General features: G+C 39.2%; 1 protein-coding gene across 5 annotated transcripts in view; it reads left to right on the plus strand.

The window, feature by feature from the left end:
• Positions 1–20,754, plus strand: part of grid1a (glutamate receptor, ionotropic, delta 1a) — a 192,092-nt gene that overhangs the window by 105,913 nt on the left and 65,425 nt on the right. For all 5 annotated transcript variants that reach the window (XM_068568251.1, XM_068568252.1, XM_068568253.1 and 2 more), the window contains 2 exons: positions 6,212–6,496; positions 18,494–18,699. In XM_068568251.1, coding sequence (XP_068424352.1) covers positions 6,212–6,496; positions 18,494–18,699 — 491 coding nt within the window. The remainder of the gene's footprint in view (positions 1–6,211; positions 6,497–18,493; positions 18,700–20,754) is intronic.

The following is a 20,754-nucleotide window of genomic DNA, read 5'->3' on the forward strand; positions in this document are numbered from 1 at the left end:
GAATGTGTTTGTTGATTTGATTTCACACTGAGAAAAGCAGCAGCCAGTTCCATTGTGAGCTACTGAAGCTTTTCACTGTGTTGTGCATTCAGATAACGGCTATAAATCTCTAATGTTTTTTTTTCATATGTCTGCATTAAGAATTTGCATTACATTTTTAAAAAAATGGTTGTGAAGTCGAAGACTCACTCACATGAAGTTAAGATAATGAGCTTCATATGAATAACAGGCCTCAGTGTGCCATATTTTAAAATAGGAACAAAGACACAAGCTATGTCTCACATTTGTACTGCAACATTGCCACAGTGAATTATTCACAAGTTAGTGGAGCCATTACAGGTTAAATTCTTCACTGAAGTTAAGCTAAATGATTGTAACACCATTCAACTATCCTAACTAATTCAGTTTTTTCATGGCAACACCATTTCATCATAGGATAACATTATTGGTGTCTTGTTAATCATTTTAAATACACTTTTTAAAAATTCAACAGGGAAGCATGCACCTTCATACACCAAATATGATAACAAATAACATATTTTAGGCAAACTGGGTCAATGTAAATGTCGAGTCGCAATGGGCAAACTTGAAGTAAAGCGGTCTCACAGCATCAAACCGCTTCAGCTTCCATAATCACTGTCCCTACTGGTGGATAGATAAAGCATTGCAATTGATTTCCACACATTGCTTAGAGGCATTACGTCATTAAAGCGTATCACATACCGCCAAGGAGCAAGAAGGGACCCAGAGGGGATCTGTCACGGCCTTAGCGTTAATTTTAAATGGCTATAGGGTAAATTATTTAAATGTTAAATATGTTAAATATGTGGTACCTCTCTGACTGTCAGAGGATGGGTTGTGCTGTACTCTACAGGTCATGTGGTTGTGTCCACTCCCTGTTTATGAGCAGAATCTACTGCCGTTCTACCTGTCGAGAAGGTATAATTTACAGCAGGGAGACACTCCTTCACAGTTCAGATGACATGGGCAGACTTAGCATCAATAGTATTGATAGGGATATGTACCCTTATCTTAGTCTGACAGGAGTGCAGGCATGGGTAAAGTACCATGTCCGAGAACGAGAGTGAGCGACGGAGAGACGATTAATTCTTACTGAAGGTGAATGTTGCTGTCCACTTAAATTTCGAGCTAAGCTGTGGTCCAGCTGCCATACTGATCTCTCTCATTTTTCCTTTCCGCGTGGCGAAGAGCTATAATGTTGTGGGGAAGCTGCCAAAAGCAGAGTGGAAGGGCCCATTTATAATGAAGAAATGACACAACATCCGGTCTGCTCTTAGCTGAGGGTGATGCGGATCAGTTAAGAATCTGTTCGCAGCTAAAACATAAAGAACAACAATTTGTGCCAATTGTCCCTGCTGAATGCTTAAAAACCATCAATGACCAATTTAGCGGCCGGGTACGTCAATAACAGCCCTCGATCTTGTAATCAGTCATTTGGACTGAAAAGACGAGGAGTGTGATCCAGAGTTTGTACACTTAAGCACACCGATATGTATGGAAGATCTATATTTCACTTTTTTTTTAATTGCTCTGACTTTGGAACATTTTCAAAGAATGTAAATTGTGCAGTTAGTATATTCACATTTCTTTGTAAAATCAATCATATGTCACCAAACATTAATTAGTTTGTACCATGTTTTAATTTACATCATGAGGTTTCCTTATTTAATGGATTTCACATCCAGATGGAATAAGTAGGAGCTCATCCTTAAAATAAGAAGAAGCATTAAAATACACTCAAAGCCATTTTTTCCCACGGCTTCTGAATGATACAAAACAGATATTTAATTCAAAATAATGTAGTACAAGCTGTCAACAATCAGATCACAGTTACACCACTGTCACTGAGGGTAGAGTGGTGAAAATAGTGCCACATTTATGTTAGTAGGGAATCCTAGGATTGTGCTCTGAGTCAGAGCAAACTAAATGAGACCGTCTTATCTAGACTGTGAAATCACTGAGACAGCCTCAATTTATGCAGTATTCACCACATCAGTGGTGTGGTGGTTTGTTTCTTCCTTTCATATTACATTGGTAAAATGAGGGCAAGACACTTGTGATGACATCATGTTTTCACGGGCAAACAGATTGTGTGGCACAAAGTTGTAATGTCTTCTTTCAGCCTGGTGTCTTGATGCTAATTTTCCCTCTCCCAGGACCATCCGTGCATAACTGAACTGGTCTGATGAGACTTCTGCAGAAAAATACTGTGTGCTTTTGTTTATCAGCCCGAATGTGCATGGCAGATGTCCTTTTTAATGGTTTCAATTATGAGTGTAGGAATATGAAAAAATCGCTTACAATGCCATAGCCTCTTCTCTGATTTAGTCTCAGAATTTGCTGACAGCAGAGCAAAAAATCTCATTCTAATTTAAATTGTATCAGGGTTTTAAAGATATAAAGTGATGATTAGATGCATTTAAAAATGCATCCACCTACTGAATTCATCATGACTCAATCAGCCACAATCACTGAGAGCAAAATGACCGCGTCTCCACAATGGGTTTGATAGATTACTAACTCTTTTCTTTCCCAACGGGAGCAGCTGCTGTTTGCATCTCCCTATTACAACTCCTTTAATTACAGCAGATTGATTGACTTTTTTAGAATTCTTCCACCCATCACTACCATCCATATTCTCAGTCAAAACATTCTCACACATCGGAAAAGATCATAGTTCACATCAGCTTGACTGACTGATGACTCAGATCTCATTTGAGCAATAAGCAACTAATGCGAGAAAAGTCAACTGCACTTAAAGATTTGCATTGCGAGACCAACCGTAGTGTCCTGGAGAAACGGGTTTGTCTTCGTTTTTATATATATATATATATATATATATATATATATATATATATATATATATATATATATATATATATATATATATATGAACTGCTGACATTGTATAGCCAGCAGGGAATGAGTGATGGCCTCTGTCCACTTCAGGGGGAACATTTAAGAGTCATTATTCCACCATTATCATCCTCGCCAATGACTGTGGAGCACTCCTGCCTCCTGTCAGTGGGCTGTCTGCTGTATAATGGGCCTGGGGTGTCCATTATGAAGCCAAAATGGCCGCAGACAGATTTTAGCTCCACTCTGCTAAAAGTGGATGAGGGATGGAGGAGTATGGGCTATAAAAAGAAAAAAATATATATCTTTATGAGTCACTTTTCCATTAGCACAAAGGAAGAGCAAGTTGTTGAAGTTTTGTGTATTAGCACATGATGAAACAATTGAAATGAATACTAGATGAAACAATAAGGCACATCATAAAGGCTGCTAATCATTCTGACCACATTCTATTTACAGTAATGAAGCAAAGATATTAAAAACTACTTTTTTTCCTGAATCAATAAATTGTTTCAGCTCCAATATATTTATGTTTGAAAATACTGAATGCAACCGGCAGCACCAACACAAGTACCTCGTAGGAACACACTGTTTTCAGTGTGTCGTACAGAATACAGTTCGTTGTTGCCAGCTGACACATTTAGACACCGGATCAGTGTTAAAACATGCTCCAGATTTTTACGGCTGTCAATCACATGACTTCCTGCTGAGCAAAGTATTAGCATTTTATGTCGCACAAAGGACGATTTGCTAAGTGCCCTGCTGCACATGCTAGCGATCATAAAAGTCTTTCTCTGTCTGTCTGTCTGTCTGTCTGTCTGTCTGTCTGTCTGTCTGTCTGTCTGTCTGTCTGTCTCACACACACACACACACACACACACACACACACACACACACACACGCAACATGACACACTTTCTGCTATCTAGAAGTCTTTCTTGCACCCTCCTGCGCATTCATGCAAAAAGTTCCAAATAATCCCTCTATTTCACTACAGTGCATCTTCCTCTACCTCGGCTCTCTGACATTTCTGCTTACCCGCCCCTCCTCAGCATGTTATAGTTGCCCCTGAACTCATGATTTACAGAGCTTTAATGCACTCCTGTGCTTGCAGTCAGTAGATGAAATCGTCATTTGTCACATTAATAGTCCTCCTCCTCTGCTATCCATGTGTATTGCATACACACACACACACACACACACACACACACACACACACACACACACACACACACACACACACACACACACACACACACACACACACAACCCTTTCCCAGCATCATTTCATTCACAGAGCACCTCCTCTTTTCACCCCTCCTTCTCAGGCCTCGAGCCTCATCCCAAATGCCTTTTCTCCAAAACCCTTTTCTTTTTTCCCCTCTCTCTTCTCTATCATGATGGATTTAACTTACTGGTGTCTTACCTGTATATGTTTATGTTTGTGACGTGCAGTCCTTATTCTGCGCTCTTAAAATGCTCAATATCATATGCTATAGGTCAAATCATATGGTCTTAGTTTCTTTTTACTACATTTTGCACAAACGTAAGTATAGACTACATAATTGGTTCGTATTAAGAAATGCATTAAGAATTGCTCTTTTGTACAATACGCTCAGCTGTTTATGCTAAACTTATAAGAACCCCGCTGTGTAAAAAATGGTGAACAGAATTTTAAAGGGACCATTAGCCTGTCCCCTGTCACATGCAAAATTAGACAATCCCTGTAGTATATGATTATATAGCTCATAACAGAGATATAGTCTACAATGAAATGCAAATTTAATAATATTCACTAAAACTGATTTCCATTTCGATTCACATTACTTTCTCTTTTCGGCTAATTGCCCATTTTTGTGTCTCATAATCTCAGGGATGGTGCAAATCCACACAAAGGTATAGGTCTATAGGTCTATAGTGTCAAAGGTTATGAACCATGAAAACACTATAAGCAGTGGTTGCCAAAACAAAAAGTGAGAAAGTGATTTTGCTTTCAGGTAAATATTGTTTCTTGTAACCTGTGTTACCAGAGGGTGTGAAATTATGATTGTCCTGTTTTGTGCAATTGAATGTTTCAAACACATTTGAAAACCAGCTGTAGTAAGTAGTTTACACTACACCTATATTCAATATAGAGGTATACAATTGTGTGCAAGTGTTACCCAAAATGTTCTATACACTACTTATGTAGAGTAATAATGGAGAAATATCAGCTGTCTTTAGTAAACAATACACATATTGTCATTTTGTTAGAATTAGTCTTCTTTTTAGATCATTAATCAACTGTCAGATTTGAAGAGCAAAACATAAGTGCGTAATATGTCAAACCACTGCATACTCAAGCCTACCTACTCTCATTAAATATTTACCACCACTTGGATAGAACAGCTTTCTCTCTTCAAATTCAGACATTAATAATGTGGAAGATGGCATTTTGATCTTTAAAAGCATGTTTGGCATTTTGTTCCTGCAGACATGCTAAGAGGATCTAAAGCAGATTTGGGCCAACTTACATGTGTAAATAAAAAATGTAGGGATGTCAAGACCCAACACAAAAATCACTAGTACAGTATGTCTGTGGTCTGAATATGTGTTGGTTTACAGATAATGAGCATTTATACATGAAAGAGACACAGAGACGGATGTGTGGGACAATATTTAGCTTGGACTGATTTAAGACATAATGTTGCATCTTACTTTCTGTATCGCGTTAAATACTCCTTATTTTTATTCGTGACTGTGCAGTTCTGTATCCGGAGAACCGCCCTGACTCCTGTTGCTCTCTGATTCATCTGTTGTTATCAAGTTGACTTAAGCAAGCTTTTATACTTTAATCAGCTGTCTTTTTTTTTGTCTGGGGACAAGGATTAGACTCTAATCATTAGATGATGCCCCCCTCTGAATCTCTCATCACACATTACAAGCATCAGTACCAACCCCCTCCTTCTTGTGATCTGTTCTCAACTGCAGAAGCTCAGACGTAATCCTAAGCAGGATACACAAAGAACCATCTTGAATTTTAAAACCAGTTGAGCACACTTTCTTGAATAATGTACAGTGCTCTTTAAACCTGAAAGACTTTTGAAATGAAAATCTTGTTGGAATTGATTACAGTTTGGATTTACTTGAAATACGCATCTCAGCATGTTTAATCTCATTCCTTCTCTTCTGCTTTTTTCCCCCAACCCTGTTTTCCTCCATAAATCTGCTTCTTCATTCACCTCCATCTCTATTAAATACTTCTATGTGCTTCATCCTCATTTCCTTTCTTCAACCCTTGCCTTTACTCTACTTCCTTCATCCACCTTCCCCTATGTATTGTTCCTCCATCCAGCATGTGAGCTGATGAACCAGGGGATCCTCGCTCTGGTCACGTCCACTGGCTGCGCAGCTGCGAGTGCCCTGCAGTCTCTGACGGATGCAATGCACATTCCCCACCTCTTCATTCAGAGAAATGGGGACGGTGCACCCCGCGCCGCCTGCCAGCTCAACCCCAGCCCAGAGGGAGAGAGCTACACCTTGGCCGCCCGTCCACCTGTTCGCATCAACGATGTCTTGCTCACTCTCGTCTCAGAGCTGCACTGGCAGAAGTTCATCATCTTTTATGAAAGCGACTATGGTGAGTTGAGGCGAATGAGAGCTGTTGATGTTCAAATGCATCTATTTGTATTGATTTTTAGCTCTTTTAGTTAAATGTGAAGTAAAAGTTGCTCCGAGAACATCTACACAGTGTGAGGCTGAAGAAAAGCCTTATTGACACTCAGAATTCATTCGCTGGAAAGAATACACAGTCGGAGCTAAGATGAAAGCGCATCATCACTCCCACACAGCCACACACACATAAACACACACACACACACACACACACACACACACACACACATTTTGTACATGCGCACTGCTAAAACATATATCAAAGTTCAGTAGAAATTGTCGGGAAGCCATTCGTAGCGTCCTCATAAAGAGACCAGTCGATGCCTAATTGGGTCATTTGTGGCACCGGAGAACGGTATCCCGATAGGACTTAATATATTTTCAGATGTTATCCATTTCTGTTTTATAATTCTCCCCACAACACCCCCGTGGACCAGACCTTTCCTGACCTACATTTGGCAAAAGGCAAAGGACTGTGATTGCCAAGACGGTACAAGGACAGAAAGAGATTATTTTGCTGCATTGGCATTTCTCAGATGATACTTTGCCACTGCTGGCTAATTTTTTCATCAAGTTTTTTAAAATTGTTTACTACTTGGAAGAGAGCAGGCAAAGAGCGTAAATCGTTTAATTTGTTTTTTTTCACTCAGTTTAAGCTACAGTTGATAAAGTGTGTAGTAAAGAAAGCCTCCAAGGAAATACAACTACCACTGACCAAATACCAGTTTCTACCTTACAGGTCACAGGGCTCCATGTAAATGTATGTGACATGGCGTTTCACATTTACAGAGATCTGTCCTTGGATTTATTTCTGACACACACACACACACACACACACACACACACACACACACACACACACACTCATTCTTACCCTACACTTTATCCTCCCAGCTTATCCAGTCTATCTATATCAGCCACCCTAGCACCCTATTTCTTCTTATCCATCATATCCTACAACAACCCAGCGTCCCTAAAGAAAGCTAACAGCACCCTGACCTCTGCTCTTTCACCCATGCCCAGTAATCATACTAATGTGTATCCCTACACCTCTAATTCCTTCACGTTATTCCTCATCATCTCTCTCTGCGTTTCATGCCCCCTACAGCTCATGGTCCATTGACTCCTCTTCCTGACATCCCTCAGACAAGCCTGTCTTGTGTTTCCCTAATGATATCACATATATCAGGCTGATATCGTTTTATACTACATTATTTATAGCTTTTATTAATGGCCCTTACTTGACTTCAACGGAATAAAAACAGCTTTAAAGCATTCAGACTACTTTTGCCAGGTAGCTGGAGCTTAGCGTGCAGCCATTCTCTAGAGGGAATCTTCTGTGGCTTCTGGGCGTCTGTAGCTCATGGAGAGTGGTCGTCCTGAAACCACAAAGCAGCTCTGCTCCCCCCATAGTTTGCATGTCAAAGACACTAAACCATCTGCAGTCCACTTCTCCTTTATGCTGAGGATGGGTTAAAATACAGAGACCAAAACAATGACATGTATGTATGTAAATATTTAATATGATGATTGTAAATTTCCACACTGTAGGACTAATCATCGTGTTGTCACTTGAGCCACCCAGCACCTAATTTTTGAGAAAATGTTTCTCTTTTTTTAAAACATAAACCCTTGTGAGAATATACATATATGGGTAAAAAAAAAGTACCTGCATAACTCCATGAACTTGTTGCAGCGACTGTAACGTTTCACCAAACTTGTGATGAATACCCTTTCAATAACAAATATATCCATGTAACCGTAATGCTTGTGGGAATCTAACAAAGCAATACATGTCCTTGTAAACCTATTAGTACCTGCAAAGTCACAAAACGGCTGCCACTTCTTCTTCTTTCTTTTTTTTTGATGGCGGACTTTGTTTTGCAGTGCTTTCCTTAGGTCCTTACCTTTCCAAAAAGGTGTGTTATTTGTATGTTGGATGTTGTTAAGGCCCTGACCCATGCAGTTGGAAAAACTCAGGGCCCGCTTGAGTACAGATTTTTGGGAAATCTAGCTCATATAATGCTGGATGTTATATAAAAAAAATGTTTTTAAAAATCTTAAAAAAAGATATGAAATAACACAAATATTAGAACTCATTTTGGGTTCATACGACCACTTGAACACAGGGAACAAGAGGTACAGACCCATATATGGGCTTATGGTTTCCGGTAGCTTAGCGGTACCAGTGCAAACTAGCAGTCTATCAGTCGCTTGTACAGCCTGGCTGCTAGTAATTTTGGCAATTTGGCCTTGTAAATTTCATTTCTCTTTTTTCAAATTTTCTATTATTCTGCCTGACTGGATGACTTCATGGTATTCATCGTATTGATGGCTGTTTGATGGCTGAGGATGAATCTGAGCATATCAACACCTTGTATTGTCATGTTTTTGTCATGTTTTTTCCACCTATTGTAGTGTAACCAATTCTGCCAGCATATGCAATGTGTAAACCCCTAACTAACTGGGTGGTCTTCTCTGAATTGCAATTCCTTTGGCTGCACCCCATATCCTGTCACTCCTGGTTGTGGTTCCGTATAAATCTTTATAAAAATCATTACACTCTTTCATTACTTGATAGTCACATGCACTTACCAAATCAATTTGATATATTTCTTTTGCTTTTACCTCTGACAAATACAAGTCTATATCAGGCCACACAAGCATCTATGGAGCCACCACCAGATAAACTACTGAAGGGCTTATCCACAGATCAAACACTGCAAATTCCTTTGCAATGTCATTCCCCATTCGACCAAAGTTATCTCTCTAATGCTTCTCCCAGCCCTCCAGCAACACTCCTTTTGTGGGTTGGAATCATTGTGTCACTGAAAATTAGCCTAGTAATTTGCCATCAGTTGCTCCCTTCTTAATTCTGACTGCATTCCTCCCATTTTCTACCTGTATGGTGTTATTTTAGAAGCCTCTCAATGTCTGTCCCAGAATTGCATTCAATTTCCTTAGAAGAGCCCTGGCTGCTGATCCATGCACAGTACTGCTGTAATCCAACACAGATTGTACTAAGTCCACATACATGAAGTTTCTTCCTGGTTAAAAAAAGTGTTTTTTTTTACTGAGAGCCTTCACCCACAATAATGACCCCACTCCACCGTCTCATCGATTGCTCATTGCACTTTCTTGATTGCATGTTGTATACTCCTTCCTCTCTTCAACAAGACCAAATCATCCGCATACAGGGCCCTACCACCATCTGCTTTAAGAAGACATCCTTGATCATAACAATGTAAACAAGCACTGCACACTGATTTGACCAATTAAAACCAACCCTGTGCTTTCTGTTAGTCTTACTAGCTGGCTTTGTTTTTCACCAGCTATTTCTATGACTAGCAAGCTCTCTGTCTGACCAGCTAGCTGTCTGACTGTCTGCCATTTCATTTCATTTCATTTCGCTGACGCTTTTATCCAAAGCGACTTACATTTTTGTTCAATACACTGTAGACACAGCAACGGGGAGCAATTCTTGTTTGTTATCCACCCATCTGCATTTTAAGAAATTTTCAATCAGTTTCCTCTTGATGCAATACAGTTCCATCCATTGAATCAAATCCTATCAGAAACTTTGTCAGTATAACATCTCAAACCAGCACAGTGCACCATAGCCTTAAATTGCAAGTCCTGTGAGAGGGAACCTATAACGCATGAGGGCTCGGTGTAACAAGGCACTGTTGGTGAGAAATAATGGATAAGAATGCTGGTTCTTACAAAATGGCCTTCTTGAAGCCTGCTAAATTAAGTGCTACAAAGTCTGCACCGTTGACATTTGGGCTTTTGTTACACTCTTTAACTCTGCACTGGTTAAATTAAGGAATGTAGCAGCTAATTAGGATCCTCATCACAGAACAGTGAGAATACCCATGGTGCATGCCCGGAAGTAGTACTACAGTGACCCATACCACTGCCTAAAGAAAAAAGTGCCGTCTGTAAATTAGTGTCAGCACATACTATTTAAAGACCTAGTGATGTTGAATTTAAACTTTAGACTTATGAGTAGGAAGATATCGCTTCAGCAGATCATTTAGTTTTATTCAGATTATCTATTTGTGTGTGTCAAAGGGTAAATTAGTTTTTCCATATAGCATGTTAAACAGTGTTTACCCTCTCTCAAACTTGAGTTGAACTGTGTTTACTTTTCTACATACGTAAAATATGGAACATTCTCAATCCTGGTGCTATTACAATACTTGAAACATTTAAAAAACAGACCACTTTTCTCAAATCTAAAATTACAAATCAAAGATCAAATACAAAGATCAAAAGAATACATTTAACAAGATCAGACAATTGTTTTTTGCCCATTTATAAATACAGCATTGCAAACTGTTCAGAAACTACTTTAATCTTTGTTTCTTCTGTGCATCTCCCACTACATCTACCAGCGCTTTTAAACCTTCATAAGCACAGATAGATTTTGATCATCACATCTATTCCAACTCATGCTGCCAGATCAGTGATAATCAAATGTAATTTAACTCGCAGCACAGGCGCTCAGATCAGGTTCTCAGTGTGATTTGGCAATGCCTTCCTGCCTTTTCTTATCAGCTCTCTGAATGTATTTAGTATGAAAACATTGTGACATCACCTTCAAGTCCTTTTTGTGATATTTGTTATGGTAATTTTGGTTCATTAAGGGCTAATGATTATTTTCGTCAATAATTAAGATGATAATAATTTTCTAGATGAAGAGACTCTCAAGACCCTTTAACTAACAGTCCAAAACTGAAAGGTATTAGTTTAAAAATCATATGAGACGAGGAAAACTGGGGGGAAAACATTCCAGAGCGTGGAAATAATGAATGTATGTAATTTACGTCTCAAAAATGTATTTTTTCGTTAACTATCAACTAATTAATTCAACTCAATTGTCATAGAAAAATGAAAAGACCAAAAGAACTGAACAGCTTGCTCACCATATTGCATGAGTCAGTGCAAGTGCCTTAAGCCAATCAACAAATGATAAAGAAAGCTGCTTTGTAGCACCAGGCAGCGCTACTGAAAATACTGTCATATTGTAAAAATGAATGTCAACCGTCTCAAGTTTGATAATGTTTGTGGCATGTCAATCTTTTGTTTCATATCAAAAGGAAAAAGCAGTAAGGCAATGTATGAAACTTAGCTGTTATCCTGACCTATAAACCAGATCCGAAAAACAATTTATAAGATATATTACCTGCAATCTAGCATTATTCTGCCGTTGTTTTATTTCAAATTACAATAACATGACTTTAATACACATTAAGCTGGCTTAGTACTGTGACGCTTTTATCACATTGGACAATTCAACACACATAAGTAAAACAAATGATTTATTGCACTGAAAGTCCGACAGTGAGACATTATATCCAACCATCAAATAGCAGTTACAGAACATTGATATATTGGATGAGAATTTAGTCTGCACAGCCAAGGCATGTGGTTTTTCCCCTCCGCCATAATCAGATGTACTGATTGACTGTGACTATGACACAGATCTATGATCATCAGAGCGCTCAGTCTCTGCAGTACGATATCACTGCCTGTGGAAAGATGGTAGAAGTTGATTCTTTCAGAGATCAGAATGATCATTTCATTCAATTATTTTTTAAATCAGATATTTAAAACTCATACCAAAATGAAAGACTGTCTGAATGAACATGCTGAAAAATGACATTGCATTTACAGATTCATTAGACGCATGGTTGCTTTGGCAAGGTCATCTTTATCAAACGTGTAATATAGCAGAGCGCTGATGGATTTCTGGAATTGGTGTGATAAGGCTGTGTTTTGCAGGGCTGTTGTGTCATCAATTTGCTGATTGTGCGTTCTAGTCTTTAAAAGCAGATGCTAGTAGAGATAGAGCACCTTCTGTCAGATAGCCTCAGGCATCACACTGCAGCTACACACGGAGAATTGTCCAAAACCTCATTATCTATATTACACTTATCCAGACAATTATGATTGTAGTCCATCATATTTCTTTAATCATTTGCTTTTGGACTGTGAGAGCAACACCAGGCTCTGCAGCCGTGTCAAACCGCTGCGCTTCGTGACCAAAAGGGCAACGCACACTATAGCTCATTGTATTGTAAGTCTGTCAGGAAAGCTTATTCGTTCCAGTCTCCGTCAATGCATCAGTTGCATAAAAGGCCCATTATGTAAACAACCTCTAAGGCTTCACTACTTCTCGTTCCATTTGTCATTGTTCATTTTCAACACATAATTTGATTCACTGTTGTGAGGGAGTGTGCTCCATAATAGCAGAAATAACCTTATTTCTGTGCTGTAGAAAGCCGACTTTGTATTACGACTGCAAAACAACCTTATGTGCTTTTACCTTTTGTGCCTTCAGGCAAATAAGAAAGAACAAAATTATATGATTATCCTTTAACAGTCTATTGTTAACCAAAAGACCCTCTCCGCCTTTTTGTTTCCCTTGGTTCTTGTTTCTTTCTTTTTAATCTGTCTCTTCATTCGATCTTTTTTCAACATCGAGAGTGGTCCTCCTGTTGCAGATTTCGGACATGCGCTGTAGGCTAGGCTAATGCCTGAGCTATTTTATTTGAAAAGGACAATACTACATCTAGTGCATGTCAAGAACACAAAGGTTCCTCCCACTATAAAAAAATATACTTCTTGATGGCAGACTTTTTTTTTGCTTTGCACTCAAGGACCATGTAACCTCTTGTACATTGTGGACACTCTTCTGAAAAAAAAAGTGTCCAGACATCATATAAAAAGCTCTCGAACAACTGTTGGCTGTTTCTCGTGGCTGCGTTTAAATGACATCGAGTGAATCCACAGTTGTGGGTTCAGTTCTTGCAGTGGATCAAAAGATTACATTTGACCATGACCAGACTCAGCCGTGAGTAGAATGCCTTCAAATTGTCAGGCAATTTCTATCCGGCCCACACCTTCCAAAGTGACTTAACAGTCATGGGATGGATTGGCATGGAATTACCTTAATGCTGAATCCTTTTGACTTTGGTGATCCCCTGACTTTTCTTCTCACACCACCGTGAGGTTTTGTTTCGTTTAGTGAAATGTCTTAACAACTATTAGATGGGTGGCCATGACCTTTTTCTTCACACATCCATGTCCCCCTCAGGATGAAAAGTAACAACAAAGGCCACGATTCAATTCCCATATAGCGCCATCATTAGCATTTTTCTTTTATTTGACTAATGCTTTGACTGCAAAATGAATGGCATTCCCACCAGACTATCACCACAACTAGCACCGTTCTGGTAACATTAAGTAAATATTACATCTGCTCAATATCAGCTTGTTAGCAGTGTCTTTGTGGGCATGTAGACATTTAGCTCAAAGCACCACTGTGCCTAAGTACAGCCTCAGAGCCGCTTGCATGGGTGTAGACACTTTGTCTTGTTTTAAAGGTTTGCAATATATTATCTGTATGCCTTTGTAAATGTCATTTAAGATGTGCTTACACTGGGCTGTGTGTGTGTGTGTGTGTGTGTGTGTGTGTGTGTGTGTGTATGTGTGTGTGTAAAAGAAAGCCAGATATTGATTATGTGTGTGAGAGAGGACAGTGGGCAGACCATCTGCAAACAAAAGCTTCTGCAAAATTGCTTTGTCATTTTATGTTAACAAAGGGAACATAAGAGGAAACTGAGGCACAATTATTGGAAATCTTGAAGAAGGGTACATTTTCTTAAACATCCGTAGGCTCCTTGGCAGGTTTATCTGAGTTTACCGGCACTTAGTAATGACTATGGAGCGGCTACATCCGTCTCTGCCCATCCTGTGGTGATGGCTCTCTGCTCGAGGAGGAGAGAATTAGGCTGGGAATAGGTGTGAGATTGATTGAGTTGCTTTCAGTCCCATGTGGTTCCAGGTGGTTCCTAATGTAGAAAGTGCAGTTTTAGCCCAGGCAGGACAAACAAAGGAGATCTCCTACAGAGTTTGAAGCAAGTCTGCAATGTGTGACATTCGCGTCAATGACAGATCTGAGAAAATTAAGCAGGCCTTTTTAGAGCAGTGAAGACACTTCTGTGTAATAGCATACTATTTCATGCACTTCTTATTGTATTACTTCATTTCATCAAAATGAATGCTACATTTAGGCCATAAGGTCTTGCACACTGCCTACTAACTTGCCAGGCAATTTCACAGGGATTGATCGCACAGGTGACCTTCAGTTAATTGGCTTTCATAAGAATGGAGAGAAGGAACGGATCAAAGGAAACGGAAAATATAGAAGAAAGGAAGTTGCATAAAGGAAAATAAACTGTTCAAATATAGATCACATTTAGATGAGTTATGCTTCATACACAGTATGCATATTGTTTATAGTCTTACACCTGATAGCTGTCTGTATAAAATCTCATTAGTAAAAGTTCACCAGAAAGCATTGAGTTACTTATAACAGTAGGAAATTATAGGAAGTAGAAAATATACAGATATTGTAAATATATACCATTAATGTTCTATTATTCTCCTCACTAACATGTTAATTACAAGATGGACATAAAGTATTAAATCCTGCACGTGTGGTCCTGGAGAAAAAGACTTAACTAATAATTGGTAAGACATAATTTGCCACATCATTTTCTGATTCTCAAAAGATTATTTTAACCTTAAACCTGACCTTATTTTAAATACATATTCGAAACAAACCTCGAAAAAGAAAAGTCAACACTACACCAACACTGTAGTGTAGATTTTTTTAGTTTTTTATTCTTGCATTATTTTCGGTTTTTATTAATATTTGTATCATTAATTTTGTTGCATGCTGGTCTAACTTCTAAGCACACAGTGTACCAATGGTATGCCAGCTAGATTAGTAGCAATGTAGGGCAATTAATTTTATTCTATACTCAAGCTCGCATGGCAGTGTTGGAAGCCAAAAATGCAATCACCAGGCAGTATCTTTGAGGCCATTCACCAGGCCTGGGATGAGAGAATAATTGAGTTTAGGACTGTAACTCCAGCCGCTCTGCACATTCAGACCGGACTGCTTGAACTGGAACCATTTTGTTGACAGGGTTTTATTTCATTCTTCACAGTCTTTGACTGACGAATAAAAAAAGTATAATTGTTTTTTTGCCAGTGAAATGACAATAATATATGTAGACCCCCTTTGTCTAAATAATGCATACCAATTGCGAAAGCTTAGTCGTGCTCATTTTAATTTTAATAAAACCACAGTAAATGTGTAAATAAAGCAGAACACAAATTGTTAATCTGCAAAATTGTGCAACAGCAGAGAGAGTTTTTCCTCTGCAGAGCCAAGTTCATAATGCACAATGTACATACTCAGATCTACAGACAGCAATATAATAATGCCAATCATTTGTTTTCTGTTTATTCAAATAGTTAATATACTCATTTACCTCACATATTTTAACTGTGTTCTAATGTATAGACCTGTAGTCAATAAAAGGAGGGTGGATTAAAACGGAAGCAGGTATTCCTCTCTGTCTGCTTCTTCTCTGTCGCCTAAATTGCTCGTCACACTTAGCACCTGATACATTTCAGGTTCGCAAAAGAAATAATTTGATATTACATATAATTAACTGATGTTATTGTTGCAAGCGAGACTCATCTCAGTTTTGAGTAAGCACAGGCTGGTAGCGTAGCCATTTCTCAGGGCTTTTCCGCTTGGATTGCAACGCAGCGTGACAGCTCAGTAAAAACCTCTGAGCCCTTTGATCATGAGATGCTCATTTCTGCATCGCTCCAATCCAAGAGGGACTCCCGCTTTAGTTACAACTTGAGTAAGATAGAGCTGGATGGAACGTTAGTGCAACACCATGTGGTATTCCTTCGTCTCCCCTCCATCTATCTCTCTCGTCTTTTTAAAACAGATACTGTTCAAGCAAAAAATAGGTAAGAAAATACTGAGTGAGTTGCCATGTTGAGCGAGTGAGCAGGCTGCTGATACATGACGGGCAAAGAAGAGTTAAGTTTTGATATCGAAAACTTTCAGAGGCAGATTTGTGTTCAGAAATGACGCTTGGGTAAACGTGTCCAGAAATCAGACCTTTAATTCCACGTTAATCCTCTTTTCTGCAGCCCTGTCCATGGCTGACACGGTTGCCTCCTGGAAAAGCCTGCTACGGGTTTGGAACGCTGCCTTTGAAGTCCGATACTTCTATCGGGGTCCTTGTGTAGTTATCGCATGAAAGTTTTCCCTCGACACCCCATCGGATTAAAAACTCTGTTTGTTTGTTACAGTATTTTTTTTTCTCTTCCCCTTCTGGGAAATACATGGTTTTCAGCAAGTCCCAACATCACTTTTTTATTCTGCAAAATATAGTTTTTCTCTTGTGAGCAGTTCTTTCGATGTCTCATTGTGTTTGTCCAATCTGAACGGCATCGCTGTTCAAGGTATTGGTACGGCCCTGCTAGGTAGACTCATGTTGCATTGCGTCTGTGTAGGCTCATCCATGTATGCAAGTTGTCCCGCCTTCATTCATGTGAGGACTCTCAAAGAGATCCTAATAATGTTGGGGAAGTCTTTGGTATAAGTTTAACGTCTTTAACACCACAACATGTTTATTTGTGTTTATTAGTTTGTATGTCGCCCCATATGTGCAGAAGATTTACCACTCTTTACCCTCTGGAATTCGTATAACGGAGATGGCACGCAGTTAAGAACATATTAAGTATGAAATCAGATTTTATGTTTAGTATATAGTCAATGTCACCATATGTTCCTGCAGCTGAAAATTGCATCTAGAAAATATTGTAGCCAAAATGAATTGAAATGGTCCAGCCGTGGGACCGGGGGGGGAGGAACTATGATTAACTTGTGTTGGTGCTCTGACAAAAGGTGGCATTACTCTGAGGTTTAGCCGTTGCCCATTGTATTCAAAGCAACAGCACCGAGGATAAATGTTTCAATTTGGAGACAAAGAAAACAAAGAGGTGTGATGTGTGTTTGGAAGGGAAAGAGTTTTAATAAAGTGCTGCAGTAAGAGTTTGGCGACACTTCAAACTCATTCCAGAGAAATGATGAATGACTTAATTCCGTGTTTTGTTCTGCCTTTTCGACATTTTTATTCTGTTAAATTTTTTGGTACCTTCCCCCAACATGAATTGCAATATGGCAGGGAAAATCAAATGTTGCATCTAATATTTATGATTTTCTTCATAATGGTGCTTCGTTATATTGGTGCCCTCAGCTGCCCTCAGCTATAGACTGAGAAACAGGGGCCATGTATGTGCTAATTCACTGCTCAGACCAGGTCAAAGGCTTTATTAGCCTAATTTCTTTTTGCCCAGAGCATCTTAGGTAGTGTAGGTATGTGTATTACGTGTTTAGAAAGCTATATACATGTATGGTGGAGGCAGTTTGCCTTTAAATCCCTCTGGATATCACCTGTTCTTAGCACTAGTGATGACTCAGAGATGCACCAGGGGATAACCCACCTATATATCCATCCTTCACACACACACACACACACACACACACACACACACACACACACACAAACACAGACATCCATTGTGGATGCAGGGAGAGATTTGGCCCTCGCAATTTTGCCTAACCTCTGTTTAACAATGCGTCATGACTTGGCACATGCTGGGCTGCTGCTCCCTCTGCAACTGCCGGGATAGGTGTGCTTATTGTGAGCCCTCAGCTGCACATCACCTTTTTTGATTTGTGTGGCTTCTTATAAGTGGTTTCCTATATCGCGAACACACACAGACACACACTTAGTTCTCTGGGGATAGCAACACCTGCCTGCAGTTTCATATCCTGTAAACCCAGGAAACCCAGACAGGAGTGCTTGTTGTGTTTTGTCACGCTTCAGATAAGAGGCAATGAACGAAACTTGCCTCAAAGCTCCTGGAACAAAGCCTAAAAATATAGAGTGCATGCAGGTGTTGAAATTACAAGTTGTTTACCCACACTTCTGATTAAATGCTCCCTTTTTTGTCTCGATCTGGTTATGTTCATGTATGTTTACATCATTCTCTGTCATTTGTTCTCCTTTAGACATCCGTGGTTTGCAAACGTTTATGGATCAGGCGTCTCGGCTGGGTCTAGATGTGTCCTTGCAGAGGGTGGACCGCAACGTCAGCCGAGTCTTCACGGACCTCTTCAACACGATGCGCACTGAGGAGCTCAACCGGTACCGGGACACTCTGCGGCGGGCCGTGTTGCTCATGAGTCCTCGTGGCGCACAGGTGTTCATCCACCAGGTAGGCCACATTGCCTTTAATACTTCTCTTTCACAAGCGATCAGCAACACAAGCAGTGAAACAGGGACAGAGCCAGACAGGAAACAAGTATTCAAGAATGATGATGACTCAGGAAGTGAGACATGTTTGCCCTTTCACCTGGAACTCTACGACCTCACCAGTAAACCTTCACTTCATTAATGAAGCAATGAAACAAGAGTCAGGTGCCTTTCTTAACCGCGTGGAGCGCTGACCCAAAGCAGATAGCAGAGATCAGACTGTGTGTGTTGCCTTGGATATTGAATTGGCCAGAATAAAAACACATTTAGGTGCCAATATCAAATGTTACAAATATATCCCTGGATAGTAAAACATTCATTCAGCCTTCACTGCACGGCCAGTGAGATGAGTCTTGTGTAGAGCACACGTCACCAGCACTGCATATGACCACAGGCAGAGTACAAACAAAGTCATAGTCACAGATCATTGTCATCTTTCTAAACTTGTGCTGCAACAGACTATTTTGATATGTGACTATTCTGTTTGTTATCACTTGATAAAAAAAATTACAAAACATATTCATCTTTTATTTTATGACACAAAAAAATCAAACAAAATTAAATAAACAAGTTTTTAGGGATAAAACCATGAAATGAGAATAAAAGGGAAGCAAATATATATTTGATCAAATAAAAAAATCAAGTTTCTGCTTGACAGATTTGTGTCATTTTTGACAAACAGTATTAAATGGTAATTTAAGGAAAAACATCAAGCATTAGCTTTAATATTGCTTCATCAGGGGTCTGGCTATATTGATCCATCACAGAGAGAAAACAGGTGGAAGGTATTTCTGTCTGTTATGGTTTTAAATTGGAACCGGTAATCCCGTGTTTACTTCTGCATTTCTCTCCGCTCTATCGTCAGTCTCTGCCTCTAACATTTTTCAAATGCTTGCTCAAGAAACAAAGGTGTGGCATTGGCCAGCTAATTGCTTCCACCTTGAGAGATATTGTCACGTTCGATGTGTCTTACCATAGACCCAATTTATCCCATTGTACCCATGTTGAATAACTAAGACCGTAACGCTCTGGCATGATGGACGAACACACTTGCTTGGCATTGACGGTGTTCGTGACAGTGAAACATATGACAACATTAAAGCGACCTGAGTGTCTTGTTCTGCCCAATAAACACGTCACAGTCTGACACTTAATCTTCTCTTTGTCTGGCAGGGATAGTAAAAACACTGATTCAACACTGAAGATGTCTGACTCAAAAGAACAATATGGACCTCAAATACAGGGCAGTAATGCAGGGCAGTAGACAAGGGGTTATAGACCGAAGTTACACCTCCTTTTCAACAGTCTTCACTATGTGTTATCCTTGTTGAAATATCTACTCTTCCATTATCTGTATGCTTTTTTTGTTAACCAGTAGACACATTCTGACATGTAATACATACATTTTCACCTACTCACACTATATGTTAATGTAAACATAAACATCTTGCATCTACAGTATCACTGAAATACAAATATAAAAAAAGAAAAACAAAGAACGGAGAAACTTGTATTACAACACAGAGGGAGTGTAACTTTATCTGTTAAGGTACTCCACCATATCTTTAAATAATAAATAGTTGCTTGCAACTATATTCATGCAACTGAGTTTCAAATGTAGTACTTTTAAAAACACGTGTGTAATTTTCTCTTTTTCAAAAATGTGTGGACATATCACTAATCATCTGCACTGATGGCATAAAACTTCCTTTCCATTGTGAGCAAATATTGTAGAGAAAGGACTAATAGTCAGTCAAAAATCTCACTTGTATTCCAATTAGTCTTTTTTATACATTTTACTATGAATCAAAACTTATACTTTGTCAATGCAACACGTTTCATTCATAACAAACTACTTTAGTCTTCTGTTTTATTTTCCACACACATACACTGCCATGAACTTTTTAAATCCCGCCAGGTATATTCTGCGTCATACCTTATACAATTACCAAGAGGCATCTTGGAGCATATCTCTCAAATCCTGCTGTGAATATGTACATATATTACAAGTGGTACA

Source organism: Clinocottus analis, unplaced genomic scaffold (assembly GCF_023055335.1).
Source record: "Clinocottus analis isolate CAN_PGR_092001 unplaced genomic scaffold, fCliAna1.0.p SCAF_8, whole genome shotgun sequence".
NCBI classification, from domain to species: domain Eukaryota; kingdom Metazoa; phylum Chordata; class Actinopteri; order Perciformes; family Cottidae; genus Clinocottus; species Clinocottus analis.